This window comes from Cetorhinus maximus, chromosome 11 (genome assembly GCF_964194155.1).
Source record: "Cetorhinus maximus chromosome 11, sCetMax3.hap1.1, whole genome shotgun sequence".
Classification (NCBI taxonomy): Eukaryota; Metazoa; Chordata; class Chondrichthyes; order Lamniformes; family Cetorhinidae; genus Cetorhinus; species Cetorhinus maximus.
In genome coordinates this window covers 17,145,783-17,161,961 of record NC_135889.1, presented here as the reverse complement: position 1 = coordinate 17,161,961, position 16,179 = coordinate 17,145,783, and the positions used below count along the sequence as shown (strand labels likewise).

Sequence of the window (16,179 nt, the reverse complement as noted above, 5' to 3'; positions counted from 1 at the left end):
GGCCTGGTACCCCCTACACACCCCCCCCTACACACCCCCCTACACACCCCCCCCACACACCCCCCCACACACCCCCTCACACACCCCCCCCACACACCCCCCCACTCACACAGAATCCCCGGGGGTCCAACACACCACCCCCCCCCACACACTCCCCCCCAACACACTCCCGCCCCACACACCACCCCACACAGCACCACCCCCACCACATACTCCCCCCCACACACCCCCACACACCCCCCCCACCCCCCCTACACACCCCCCACCACACCCCCCCCACACACCCCCCCCACACACCGCCCCCACACCCCCCCCCAAACAGCCCCCCAAACACCCGCCCCAAACACCACCCCCCACACCCCCCCCACACACCCTCCCACCACACCCCCCCACACCCCCCCCACACACCCCCCCCCCACACCCCCCCCACACACCCGCCCCACACACCCCCCAACACACCCCCCCAACACACCCCCCCCACACCCCCCCCCCCACACACCCCCCCCACACACCCCCCCCACACACCCCCCCCACACACCCCCCCCACACACCCCCCCCACACACCCCCCCCACACACCCCCCCCACACACCCCCCCCACACACCCCCCCCACACACCCCCCCCACACACCCCTCCCACACACCCCCCCCCACACACCCCCCCCACAGAGCCCCCCACACACCCCCCCACACACCCCCCCACACACCCCCCCACACACCCCCCCCCACACCCCCCCCCCACACAACCCCCCCCACACACCCTCCCCCCCCACACCCCCCCCCACATACCCGCCCCACACACCCCCCCCACACACCCCCCCCCACACACCCCTCCCACACACCCCCCCCACACACCCCTCCCACACACCCCCCCCCACACACCCCCCCCACAGAGCCCCCGACACCCCCCCCCACACACCCCCCCCACACACCCCCCCCCACACACCCCCCCCACACACCCCCCCCAAAAACACCCCCCACACACCCCCCCCACACTCCCCCGCCCCCCACACACCACCCCCCCACTACATACTCACCCCCCCCACACCCCTCCCCACCCCCCCCACACCCCCCCGACAAATCCCCCCACACACCCCCCCCACACACCCCCCCCACACACCGCCCCCACACACACCCCCCACACCCCCCCCACGCTCCCCCCCCACGCTCCCCCCACGCTCCCCCCACGCTCCCCCCCCACACTCCCCCTCCCCACACTCCCCCCCTACACTCCCCCCACTACACTCCCCCCCCACCCCCCCCCCACACCCCCCCCCGCACACACCCCCGCACACCCCCCCCCACCCACCCCCGCACACCCCCCCCCGCACACCCCACCCCTGCACACCCCCCCTCCGCACACTCCCCCCCACACACCGCCCCCCCAACACACCGCCCCCCCAACACACCGCCCCCCCAACACACCCACCCCACCCACCGCCTACCCCCACACACCGCCCACACACACCCCCCCCACAGACCCTCCCCACACACCACCCACTCCCACAGAATCCCCTCCAACTCACCACCACCCCCGTCCACACAACCCCCTACACACACCCCCAACCCCCCCCACACAAACCCCCAAACACCCCCTGCCACACTACACCCCCACACACCCCCCCACACCCCCAACCACACCCCCAGCCACACACCCCCCCACCACAACCCCCCCACCACAACCCCCCACACACCCCCCCCAAACACCCCCCCCACACACCCCCCAACACACCCCCCAACACACAACCCTCAACACACACTCCCACACACCCCCCCCACATACACCCCCCCACACACCCCCCCACACACCCCCCCACACACCCCCCCACACACCCCCCCCACACACCCCCCCCACACACCCCCCCCACACACCCCCCCCACACACCCCCCCCACACACCCCCCCCAACACCCCCCCCACACACCCCCCCCACACACCCCCCCCACACACCCCCCCCACACACCCCCCCCACACACCCCTCCCACACACCCCCCCCACACACCCCCCCACACACCCCCCCCACACACCCCCCCCAACACACCGCCCCCACACACCCCCCCCACACACCCCCCCCACACACCCCCCCCACACACCCCCACACACCCCCCCCCCAACACACCCCCCCCAACACACTGCCCCCACACACCCCCCCCACACACCCCCCCCAAAAACACCCCCCACACAGCCCCCCACACACCCCCCCCCACACTCCCCCCCCCACACACCACCCCCCCACTACATACTCACCCCCCCACACCCCTCCCCACACCCCTCCCCACACCCCCCCCCGACAAATCCCCCTACACACCCCCCCTACACACCCCCCCTACACACCCCCCCTACACACCCCCCCCACACACCCCCCCTACACAGCCCCCCCACACACCACCCCCACACACCACCCCCACACACACCCCCTACACACACCCCCACACCCTCCCCCACACCCTCCCCCACACACCCTCCCCTACACCCTCCCCCACACACCCCCCCACCACACCCCCCCACCACACCTCCCCACGCCCCGCACCACACACCCCCCACTACTCCCCCCCACCACACCCCCCCCACACCCCCCCCACGCTCCCCCCTCGCTCCCCCCCCCACACACCCCCCCGCACACCGCCCCCACCCACCCCCGCACACCCCCACCCCTGCACCCCCCCCCGCACACCCCCCCCGCACACCCCCCCCGCACACCCCCCCCGCACACCCCCCCCGCACACCCCCCCGCACACCCCCCCCGCACACCCCCCCGCACACCCCCCCCCGCACACCCCCCCCGCACCCCCCCGCACCCACCCCCCCGCACACCCCCCCCCGCACCCCCCCCCGCACACCCCCCCCCCGCACACCCCCCCCGCACACCCCCCCCGCACACCCCCCCCGCACACCCCCCCCGCACACCCCCTCCCGCATACCCCCCCCGCACACCCCCCCCCACACCCCCCCCCGACAAATCGCCCCACACATCGCCCCACACATCGCCCCACACATCGCCCCACACATCGCCCCACACATCGCCCCACACATCACCCCCACACATCCCCCCACACACCCCCCCACACATCCCCCCCACACACCCCCCCACACACCCCCTCACACACCCCTCCACACACCCCCCCACTCACACAGAATCCCCTCCAACACACCACCCCCCCCACACACGCCCCCCCAACACACTCCCGCCCCACACACCACCCCACACAGCACCACCCCCACCACATACTCCCCCCCACACACCCCCACACACCCCCCACCACACCCCCCCACCACACCCCCCCCACCACACCCCCCACAACACACACCCCACCACACACCCCCCACCACACACCCCCCACCACACACCCCTCACCGCAACCCCCCACCGCGCCCCCCCACCACGCCCCCCCACCACGCCCCCCCACCACGCCCCCCCACCACGCCCCCCCACCACGCCCCCCCACCACAGCCCCCCCACCACAGCCCCCCCACCACAGCCCCCCCACCACAGCCCCCCCACCACAGCCCCCCCACCACAGCCCCCCCACCACAGCCCCCCCACCACAGCCCCCCCACCACAGCCCCCCCACCACAGCCCCCCCCACCACAGCCCCCCCCAACACACCGCCCCCCCAACACACCGCCCCCCCAACACACCGCCCCCCCAACACACCGCCCCCCCAACACACCGCCCCCCCAACACACCGCCCCCCCAACACACCCACCCCACCCACCGCCTACCCCCACACCGCCCCACACACACCCCCCCCACAGACCCTCCCCACACCACCCACTCCCACAGAATCCCACAAAACCCCTCCAACTCACCACCACCCCCGTCCACACAACCCCCTACACACCCCCCCAACCCCCCCCACACAAACCCCCAAACACCCCCCGCCACACTACACCCCCACACACCCCCCCACACCCCCAACCACACCCCCAACCACACACCCCCCCACCACAACCCCCCCACCACAACCCCCCCACCACAACCCCCCACACACCCCCCAACACACACCCCTCAACACACACTCCCACATACACCCCCCCACATACACCCCCCCACACACCCCCCCACACACCCCCCCACACACCCCCCCACACACCCCCCCACACACCCCCCCACACACCCCCCCCACACACCCCCCCCACACACCCCCCCCACACACCCCCCCACACACCCCCCCCACACACCCCCCCCCACACACCCCCCCCACACACCCCCCCCACACACCCCCCCCACACACCCCCCCCTCACACCCCCCCCTCACACCCCCCCCACACACCCCCCCACACACCCCCCCACACACCCCCCCCACACACCCCCCCCACACACCCCCCCCACACACCCCCCCACACACCCCCCCCACACACCCCCCCCACACACCCCCCCCACACACCCCCCCCACACACCCCCCCCACACACCCCCCCCAAACACCCGCCCCAAACACCACCCCCCCACACCCCCCCAACACCCTCCCACCACACCCCCCCCACACACCCCCCCCCACACTCCCCCCCCCACACACCACCCCCCCACTACATACTCACCCCCCCACACCCCCCCCACACCCCTCCCCACACCCCCCCCCGACAAATCCCCCCACACACCCCCCCTACACACCCCCCCTACACACCCCCCCCCACACACCCCCCCCACACACCCCCCCACACACCCCCCCACACACCCCCCCCACACACCCCCCCCACACACCCCCCCCACCACCCCCCCCCCCACCACACCCCCCCCACCACACCCCCCCCACCACACCCCCCACCACACACCCCCCACCACACACCCCCTACCACACACCCCCCACCACACACCCCCCACCACGCCCCCCACCACGCCCCCCACCACGCCCCCCACCACGCCCCCCCACCACAGCCCCCCCACCACAGCCCCCCCACGCTCCCCCCCCCACGCTCCCCCCCCCACGCTCCCCCCCACGCTCCCCCCACCCACGCTCCCCCCCCCACGCTCCCCCCCCACGCTCCCCCCCCCACGCTCCCCCCCCCACGCTCCCTCCCCCACTCTCCCTCCCCCACTCTCCCGCCCCCCCACGCTCCCCCCCCCCACGCTCCCCCCCACGCTCCCCCCCCCCACGCTCCCCCCCCCACGCTCCCCCCCCCACGCTCCCCCCCACGCTCCCCCCCCCCACGCTCCCCCCCCCACGCTCCCCCCCCCACGCTCCCCCCCCCACGCTCCCTCCCCCACTCTCCCACCCCCCCAGGCTCCCCCCCCACGCTCCCCCCCCCACGCTCCCCCCCCCACGCTCCCCCCCCCCCACGCTCCCCCCCCCCACGCTCCCCCCCCACGCTCCTCCCCCACGCTCCCCCCCCCCACGCTCCCCCCCCCACGCTCCCCCCCCCACGCTCCCCCCCCCACGCTCCCCCCCCCCACGCTCCCCCCCCCCACGCTCCCCCCCCACGCTCCTCCCCCACGCTTCCCCCCCCACGCTTCCCCCCCCACGCTTCCCCCCCCACGCTCCCCCCCCCACGCACCACCCCCCCCCCACGCTCCGCCCCCCCCCATGCTCCCCCCCCCACGCTCCCCCCCCCCACGCTTCCCCCCCCACGCTTCCCCCCCCACGCTCCCCCCCCCACGCTCCCCCCCCCACACGCACCACCCCCCACACGCACCACCCCCCCACCACACACATCCCCCCACCACACACCACCCCCCCCACCCACCCTCCACAATTTATTTTGTGAATTCTGTTGAAAAGTAATGGTTAAGTTCTACAGCAATTCCTCTGCCTTCAGACACAACTACTCAAATGTTATTTCCCCACCCCTCCCTTTGCATCTTTTATTTATTCCAGACATGCTTGAAGGATACTTTACTGTTCTGTTTCATGTTTCCAGCTATGTTTTGCTCATGGTCCATTTTTGCGGCTATCATCAATTTCTTGGCATCCCTCAGCCTATTAATAGATCCCCTGTTCCATTTCAAATGTTTGGAAAAAATTGTATGCTTTTTCTTTCTACCTAATACCTTGCACAATTTTGTTAGTAAACCAAATGTGTCTTGCTCTGTGATCGACCTATTTCAGGGTTAAATTCCTGTTTTATTTTAAAACTATACAATTTTCCATCCACATCTTTTTCTTCCAGCACCTCTTCCCATTTTAGCATTCCCATGCACTACTTCATATCCTTAAAATAAGCTTATTTTAACATTTAGCTTTTTGATTGCCTCCCTTTATAGGGCAGAATTTTCCCAGATTTGCACGAAGTGCGGTACTGGGCGGGTAAAACGACGTTTCACTCACTGGCCACGATGGCGGGTTTTCACACCATAATCGTCCTGAGCCCACCTCATTATTTATGCACTCCTGGGAAACACGCCGTTTCCATGGCGGGTGGCCTCTCATTCGCCCGCCTGCCATCACCCTGCTGCCGCATCATGCCGGGCGCCATGTTTAAAGCTCAGCCGCAAGCACAGCGCTCGTTGCTTCCAGCTCACCATTGCTGCATGGAAGACATGGCCAGCAAAGGAAAAGAAGACTGCAGCCCCCGGCTTCAATGGTGTGTCTCTTGAGCAACTGCTGGATGCCGTGGAGACCCGCCGGGATGTCCTGAACCCCTGCTCTGGCTGCAGGATAGGCAGCAACGTGACCAATACAGCTTGGGAGGAAGTGGCAGTGGTGGTCAGCGCCAACGTGCTTCAGAAGAGGACAGCCACCCAGTGCCACAAGACGATGAATGATCTCCTCCGTTCCGCCAGGGTGAGTCACTCTTCTCATCACTCTCAACTCACGCCCTCACAAACCCATCACACATCCACAGGGCCCTTACTCACTACCAGTTCAAGGGACATCGCCATTCACTCTCTCAAATTCACCATCATTGTCCTCATCCTGTCCATGGAACCACTCACCACCCACACAGTCCAAACATACTTATCATCAGGCCTGGCAGGCGTTTTGCTTACTCTTTCTCCATCTCTATCCATGCAGGACAAACTGGCACACAACAAGAGACAGAGGTCGCAGACCAGTGGCAGAATGCCCGAAATCAAGGTCCTCACGGACTTTGAAAACAGAGCCATCCAGCTGGCCAGCCACAATATGGACTGGTCCTGTGCTGATGGCGAGGTCGACGTTGCTGTACCAAGTGAGGATCCAGCAGTGCAACATCTATTAGGCAACCATGCTGTGAATAATGTGTCCTGTTTAACAGGCCACTGCCATGCAATAATTATCTCTCCTTGCTTTCACAGGCATATCTGCTGAACAGCTGACAGAGTCCATGACCCAGGGCCTCCAATCGAGCCCCGAAGAATCCTCTGGAGAGGATTGTGGAGGCACCCTCCCTGAAGTCCCATCACAGTGCTCACCCACACCCTCCACTAGCGCAGAGACACACACCTTGGTGGGACCTAGCTTTAGAGCAGCCTGGGATCACAATCTGGTGACCACATTGCACTGTCTGATCCACAGCAGGCAGTGGCAGGGACTTCCCTGGTGTCCAGCACTCGGAGGACTGCTGGAGGCCAGACGTTAGCTGAGTCCGAGTCAGATGACGAGCCTCTGGACTCGGTCATGTCACAGTTGCTGGAGCTGCAAAGGCAAGCTCAAGAACATCAGGAAGGGATGTCCACTGCACTCCTCAGATTGCAAGGCACGATGGAGCAGTCAGTCCGCCTTCAGGCGGAGGTGATAGCGCTGGCACACCAATGCACTGGTAAGGTGGCAGCCGCCATGGAGACCTTGGTCCAGGACTTCGCTCCTGCTCTGCTGCGTTGGCACATCTACGTCACTGATGCCATATTCGGCCTCCAACAGTGTGTAAACGAGAGGGGTGCCGGGCAGCTCGATCTCACTCCAGCTGGCCCTGTTCCTTAAGGAGTCAGCTTGGGACACATGGGCAGCCAAAGGGAGGAGAATCATGAGGTGGACACCCCGGGCCCATCATCCAGGTGAGACCAAGAGTGTCCAGCCCATCCGACTCCCCTCTTCCTGTGACCTCAGCTGGGAGAATGCCACTGTCACACAGCAGGACCCCAAAAGCAGACCGGGACCCTCAAAGTCTCAGCCCTCCAGAGGACACCTGCCAAAGTCATCACAGACAGTGCGTTGCAATCAGCAGACTGCCTCAACCTCCGCTATTGGTGTCCGGGGAGCACCAGGACTTAGGGGCAGGGTTAGGAAAGTTAAGGAGAATTAGTTGCACAGCCTGGGCACGGGTGTTAATCACTTGTACATATTGTTCAGTATTGTCAATAAATTCCCAGGAATGTCTCCCTGCCTATGGCTCCTGGTTCTGATGAGCAGTGTTCTTGTCACTCAGAGGTGAAACCTTTCTGCACAAGATAAAGGCAGGTGTCTCAGCCCTGTTCTCTGTGCAGCTTTCAGACCAAAGTGATGGTTCAGTCTCACACTCTCTGGAAACATTACTGATGCCTGCACCTCGGTGGTGCTTGTCATTGCTGCCAGAATGTAGTGGGTAGGCACCACAGAGTTCTCTCATTCTCTCGATGTGCTCTCAACACCTTTAAGGAGGGGCTGGCCCCCATCTCTTCAGCATCTGTGACCATTAATGCTGTGCTCCAGCTCCTGAAGGGCTCAGGTGCTGAAGGCAGACAAAGCATCAGATGCTTCTAAAGTTTCATGGCTGTGTCTCTATGATATGACCCTGATCACAGAGTGCAAGCAAGCTGCCCTCGACAAGACAGGAGTCAAACATTCTCAGAGGCTATGTGAAGACTTATGGAGTGTCCTCACTGTATGTCGTCATCATCCTCCTGCAATCGAGCAACTATTAGGGCCTTCACTGTATCAAATATAGAGATACTCGCGCTGCCATAAGCCAGACTTGAGTCAAACATTCACAGATGCGATGTGAGGATCTATGGGGTCACCTCACTGCATGTCATCATCATCCTCCACAAATCTTGCAGCGATGAGGGCCCCCTGAGTGCTACTGCCTTGTCTAGCCAGTGCGAGGGCCTCATCCCCATCATCGCCGCCTTCGAGGACCTCCTCACCCTCATCCCCATCGGTGTCCTCCTCATCGGAGGAGACATGCAGCTCCTCCATCTCCTCCTCAGCCAGCTCGTCTCCCCGTTACAGCACCAGGTTGTAAAGGGCACGGCAGACGATGACGATGCGTGACACCCTCTGCAGACTGTATTGCAGGGCTCCACCAGACCGGAACCTCATCTTCAGCATCCCGATGGTTTGCTCCACTGAGTTGTGAGCTGCAGCATGAGCCTCATTACACCGTTGCTCTGCTGCAGTCTGAGGCCGCTGCACGGGTGCCATCAGCCATGGCCTCTGCAGGTAGCCCTTGACCCCGAGGAGCTATCCCTGCAGCTTCTGTGGACCCTAGAAGATTCCAGGGATCTGTGACTGACTGTGGATGTAGGTGTCGTGCACACTCCCTGGAAACCGTGCGTACACCCACAGGATGCATTTCTGGTGGTTGCATAGCAGCTGCACATTCAGTGAGTGGAATCTCTTGCGGTTGATGTAGTTCACTGTGTGTAGCAATGGAGACCAGAGCGCATGGGTGCTGTCAATCACACCCTGCACCTTCGGAAATCCCGAGATCTGGGAGAATCCAATGGCGCTTGCATCCTGGCTGTCCTGGCCCTGGGCGAAATGCACAAGGTTGTGTGTATGCGAGAAGATGGCATCCGTGACCTCATGGATGCATTTGTGGGTGGCGGATTGTGATATCCCAGAGAGATCGCCTGTAGAGCCCTGAAAGGAGCCACTGGCGTAGAAATTGTGCACCACGGTCACTTTCACAGCCATTGGCAGTGGATGCCTTCCATGTCCCCTTGATGCCAAGTCCTGTAGTAAGTGGCAAATGTGAGCGACCAGGTCCCTAGACATGCGCAGCCGTAGGTGACACTGGTTCTCGGTCAGGAATGGCAGACGGTGTCTATAGACCCTAGGTGTCGCTAGGCACCGACCAGCTATGGCTCACTGTCACTCTTGGACAGTGTGTGCGGGAGCCCCGGCGGCCCTTAATTCCTGAGGTTGCTGCTCCTGCCTTTGCGCAGCCAGGAGCCTCAGTCACTCCCTTCTCCGTCTTCTCCGCTCTCTGTAGGCCATCAGGCATATAGCTAGGTCACCAGGTTCCATGCTCCTGATGTGGACCTCCTGTGGCATGAAAGAGAGAGAGCTGTGGTTAGCATGGCTGTAATTAGCTCCTTTCCTGGCCCTGTGTGATGGCCCCTTAATGCTGCCCGGACAGCGCTGGCCACCCCTCGGAAGGCCACAGATGAGTGCGCTGCATGGCTGCCCTGTCAGCCTGCGACATGGGGGAGACTGCTCCTAAACGGGATGCTGAGATTGCAAGGGGCTGTGAGCACCTCCAGCAGTGCCTGCTACATGGCCAGTGTTGGCGAGGAGCTTGTACAATGTGTGCAGTCCAACTGCTCCACGGTCCAGTAAATGGTCGCGGACTTGGAGTCTGTGGCTGGGGGAGGGGGGGTAAGGTCTGGAGTGCTTGATAACACTTTGGTGCCTCCATGTTGTTGCGTGGGCGGGCAGTCTAGGAGCCTGACCCCAATTATATCACTGTGACTGCGCCTGAACTGTCTCAGTTGCAGGTCACTTTATACAGGTGTCCCGACTGTGTGGACACTTCCCTTGCCTACTCTGCCCCCCACCTTGATTTCTTGGGCAGCAGTTGCCCACTCCCCTCACCCCCAACAACAGTCGCCTTTGAGGCTGGGCAGCCATTCCCCCGGAAATCCCCCCCCACCGACAATAGCCGCCTCCGAAGCTGGGCAGCAGTTGCCCCTGGACATCCTCCTGTCCTGACAACAGTTGCCTCCGTGGCTAGGCAGAAGTTGCCCCCGACAACAGTCGCCTCTGAGGCTGGGCAGCAGTTACCCTCAGACTCCCCCCCCCCCCCCCCGCCGCGACCGACAACAGTCGTCTCTGTGGCAGGGTGGCACTTCACCCCGGCCCCCCGTCATCCCTGAAGCCTGCCAATCTCTGCAGAACAATGCTGATCACTCACCTCCAGTTCCCTCAAGATTAAGGCCGCCAAGTGCACGTCACGTGCATGCTGTTGTGAAACACGTCGACGTGCTTTCCCACGGACGTGGACGGATGATCCGGGGAGATGCAAGAGCCTGACGGGATGGCCTTTCAGTGATCTGCTGATGTATTACAATGTGCTCCCTTACGACCGTTGGTGGGAAACGCGGCCTGCCATCGATGGGCTGAGAGGATGATCGCGACCTGCCTTCCCGCCATCATGAAACCTATCACGCCCACTGCCAGCGGGCACAGAAAATTACACCCATAGTTTCTAATCTCATAACTACCCTAAAGGTCAGTATATTATGGTTACAAGATCCCAAATATCTTTTTTTATTCATTCGTGGGATGTGAATGTGATATGAGCATTTATTGCCTATCCCTAATTGCCTTTCAGAAGGTGGTGGCAAGCCACCTCCCTAGTTTGGCTTGCTAGGCCATTTCACAAGGCAGTTAAGAGTCAACCACATTGCTTTGGATCTGATCAGGTAAAGACAGCAGATTTCCTTCCATAAAAGACATAAGTTAATCAGAGAGGTTTTTACAACAATCTCATCATTTCACAGTCATCATTACTGATACTAGCTTTTTATTCCAGATTTGATAATTAACTGAGTTTAAATTCCCCATCTACCTTGGTGATATTTGATCTTGTATCTGTGGATCATTAGTTCCATACTCTGCTTGTTGTTTCCCCTCATTTATTAGAACTAAATCCAAGATTGCATTCACCTTTGTGGGTTTTTTAATGTACTGTTTTAAAAATGAATGCCTCAGAATTTCATTAATTCACGCTTGTATGCATCCTATTGTGCACTCCAGTCAACATGAGGAAAACTGATATCCCCTGGGAATGTTACAGAACACTCATCTGTATTGGATCTCCCAGAAAACTGCATCAGCCTCCCAATGGTTTATTTTTTGGTGTGCAATTGCATACTCCCATTACTATTTTCCTTTCATTATTCTTTTAATTCTACCAAAGAGACTCAGTACGACTTCTAGCATCCAAATCTGTTGTAATGCTTCTCTCTCCAACAAGTAACTCTGCCCCACCTGTTGCCTTACCTTCCTGGTATCTTCCTAAACACACAGAACCCTGCAAGTTAACTTCTGAATCATCATTTGATTTTGAATAAGTTTCAATCATTTCCAGAATTTATTTCCTTCCTATGTGCCAGAACTTCTAGCTGACTTATTTTATTCCTTTATATTCTTTGTATTCATTTAATGACATTTCAGAATATCCTTTAATATTCTTACTCCCTCATTTATAATTGTTCTTAACATATAGCCTATTTTGTTTTTCCCTCCATGTCATGCCAGAAGATTTGAACATGCCACTGTTGTTTTTCTCATTCTAGTAATTGTTAGTGAAACATATAAATCAATAAGACTTCTGCTTGAAAATCGTACGTTTTACATTTTGTCATATCAGGTATGAAATGCTGCAAAAAGGCTCACTAAAATTGGAGGAGGTGGGATTTGTTCCTGATGTGTATGCTCAAAATCAGCTGCTGGAGAATGACGTGAAAAATTTGAAAAAAGATCTTGAGGGCTGCAAGATAACAACCAAGTATGTAGTAAATAATTTAATGTTATTTGAAAATGCAGAAATTATTTTACATGGAAACATATGTGTATGAAATATTTCTATCACCTTAGCAACAATGAAAACCTGCCAATTTTTGAATCTACAGCACAGCAAGCGAAACATTAGTAAAACTTAGGAAAGAACGTGATTTCCATAGGATGCATCATAAGCGTGTGGCACAAGAAAAGAACAGACTCATTAATGATATTAAAAGGTAAGGAAATGTGGGATATTTTAAATTGTCTTTGGAAAGTGCAACCAAGTTTGAAAATGTTAAACTTATCTTTTATAAAAGAAAAGAGTAACCAGGATTTTCAGTCTTGGAGGTTCTGTTTGCTATTAAGTACTAACTATTACTATGTACTAACTATTACTATGTACTAACACTAAATGCAGTGATAGTGGAGATTACTGAATTGGGTCATGTTTTGACAACTGGGGGTCTCATTTAGAAGTCCTCCACCTTCCATTGTTGCTAGGCCCTCCCAACACATCATTCACAGTGTTCCTGGACTTTACAGCTTCTTTTGATTGTTTGTATCTTTGAGATTCCCTTTCAAATATTCCCACATATTGGCCCAGATTTTGGGGTCAGTGGTGAAGGGACAACGTTTGCCGCTGACCTTAAAGAAAACAACCCATAAAGCTTTAGGATGTATAAAGGATAGATTTCTTCTATACTGACATCACTTTGAATTTGACGCCATTTATAGACCTGTGGTGTCCTTGAACAGGATAGGCAGCATGCAGGATAATTAGCCCGATCAGGTTGTAAAATTCTCAGAGATCAAAGCAGAAAGTTTTAAAGAAGTGCAAAATTACTTGCATTTTAATTATTGCACAGAAAATAAAATAAAGATTGGGGCATAGGATTAAGGAAGAAGTTGAAATACCTTAAATTTAATTTCAAAATGGCATGTATTTTTCATCTGACAGAGAGTGACTCCATACCTGTGAAATTAGTTTTTTTCCAGGGCCTGAGAGCGTGTTCAACAATAATTGAGTTAGTGCTTCTTAATAACAAAGTTACTTCTGATTGATTAAGGCTTAATATTTTCACCAGCTTTTATAGCGAGGTTAGTGGTTAATAAAAAGTTGAAGTTCATGTCAAATCAGTGATTGTGTTGATTGCATCTATGAAGACTGCAACAATGTACTCTGTGGATGAACAGGGCATCACTGAACTTCCAGTTTTCTACGTTTAATTGTGCATGTGCAGATACCAGATGTTCCTGTCAGTTTTACACCGTAATGATGTACGCTTTTGCCATCATTACAGCTGCAAATTCCAGGTGATTATAATCCCCTTTTCCAAATCTTTAATCTGTTCACAAGAATCATTATGTACATCACTGTCCTTCATTTGAAGTGAAGTTTGCCATAATTTGTATAATCTGTAAAGCATCAGCTACTATGAGTTAAGAAATATGATTTAATCTATTTAGTAGTGAACTTGGACTAAGTGTTCAGCTTCTCCTTGAGTAATATCTATGCATGAAGATGATATTGCTTTCTGATGAAGTATACTGTCATTTGTAATCATGCTGCTGTAAAGGTAAACTGTACCTATATGAAAACACTTATGACTTCTAATTTAATAAATCACATTTTCACTTTTAAAACCTTTGTATTTCTGTTTCTCTGGAGTACACACAAGCAAAATACTGCGTATGCTGGAAATCTGAAATAAAAAAATCCTGGAAATACTCAGCAGGCCTGGTAGCATCTGTGGAGAGAAAAACAAAGTTAACATTTCAGGTTGACAATCTTTCACAGTATTTATATCATGCTTTGAACATAGTAAAACATTCCAAGGCACTTCACAGGACCGTTCTCATACGAACATATGAGTTAGGAGCAGGAGTAGGCCACTCGGCCCTTCAAGCCTGCTCCGCCATTCAATAAAATCATGACTTATCTGACTGTAACCACTTGCCTATCCCCAATAACCCTTCACCCCCTTATTTATCAATAATCTATCTACCTCTGCCTTGAAAACATTCAAAGACTCTGCTTCCACTGCTTTTTGAGAAAGGGAGTTCCAAAGACTCATTACTTTCAGAGAAGAAATGTTTTCTCATCTCTGCCATCTTCTTGCATTTGAGCTCATGATCTCATAGTGAAGGCGCCCCTAGGTAGCAGCGACCATAATCTGCTTGAATTTACATTCAGTTTGAGGGAGAAAGGAGTGGGTCTGAGGCTATGTTTTTAAACTTAAATAAGGGCAGTTATGAGGGCATGAAAGCAGAACTGGCTAAAGTGAATTGGCAAATTAGGTTAAGGGATAGGTCAATAGAGAAGCAGTGGCAAACATTTAAGGGGATATTTCAGAATACACAGAATAGATACATTCCAATGAATAAGAAAAGGTCTGAGGTACAGACACACCATCTGTGGTTAACTAGAAAGGTTAAAGATATATCAAACTTAAAGAAAAAGTACATAATTGTGCAAAGATAGGTGGAAGGCCAAAAGATTGGACAGAATATAAGGAATAGCAAAGGATGACTAAAATGTTAATAAGGAGAGAAAAATTAGAGTACGAGAGAAAGCTAGTCAGAAATATAAAAAACAGATAGTAAGAGTTTCTATAAATATTTAAAAAATAAATGAGCTAACAAAGTGAGCATTGGTCCTATAGAAAGTGAGTCTGGAGAATTGATAATAGAAAACAAGGAAATGGCAGATGAATTGAACAGGTATTTTGCATCAGTCTTTACTATAGAGGATACAGGTAACACCCCAGGAACAGCTATAAATCAGGAAATGGAAGGGAGGAAGGAACTCAGGAAAACTACAATCACCAGGCAAGTGGTACTGAGTAAATTGTTGGAGTTTGGGCTGGCAAGTGCCCGGGTCCTGATGGACTTCATCCTAGGGTCTTAAAAGAAGTGGCTAGTGAGATAGTTGATGCATTAGTTTTAATTTTCCGAAATTCCCTAGATTCAGAGAAGATCCCATTAGATTGGAAGAAAGCAGATATAACTCTATTATTCAAAAAGGAAGGGAGACAGAAAACAGGACACTACAGGTCAGTTAGCTTAACATCTGTCATAGGGAAAATGTTAGAAGCTATTATTAAAGAAGCTATAGCAGGGCATTTGGATAAACTCAACGTAATTACACAGAGTCAACATGGTTTTGTGAAAGGGAAATTATGTTTAACCAACTTATTGGAGTTCTTTGAGGAAGTAACATGTGCTGTGGATAAAGGGGAACCTTTGAATGTACTGTACTTAGATTTGATAAAGTGCCACATCAAAGGTTATTGCGGAAAATAAAAGCTCATGGGATAGGGGGTAACATATTGGCATGGATAGAAGATTGGCTGGCTAACCAGAAGCAGAGAGTAGGCAGAAATGGGCCTTTTTCAGGTTGGCAAGATTTAATGAGTGGTGTGCCACAGGAATCAGTGCTGGGACCGCAACTGTTTACAATTTATATAAATGACTTGGATAAGGGGCTGGATGGGATGGCTGCCAAATTTGCTGTTGACACTGATAGGTAGGAAAACAAGTTGTGAAGGGGACAAAAGGAGGCTACAAAAAGATATAGATAGGTTAAGTGACTGGGCAAAGATCTGGCAAATGGAG

The 16,179-nt window shown here is 56.2% G+C and overlaps 1 protein-coding gene across 1 annotated transcript in view; it reads left to right on the top strand.

Annotated features, from left to right (window-relative positions):
* The window catches only part of spag16 (sperm associated antigen 16), a 1,278,115-nt gene that overhangs the window by 58,848 nt on the left and 1,203,088 nt on the right, over positions 1-16,179 (top strand). The window contains exons 5-6 of the mRNA XM_078551570.1: positions 12,431-12,568; positions 12,693-12,800. Coding sequence (XP_078407696.1) covers positions 12,431-12,568; positions 12,693-12,800 — 246 coding nt within the window. The remainder of the gene's footprint in view (positions 1-12,430; positions 12,569-12,692; positions 12,801-16,179) is intronic.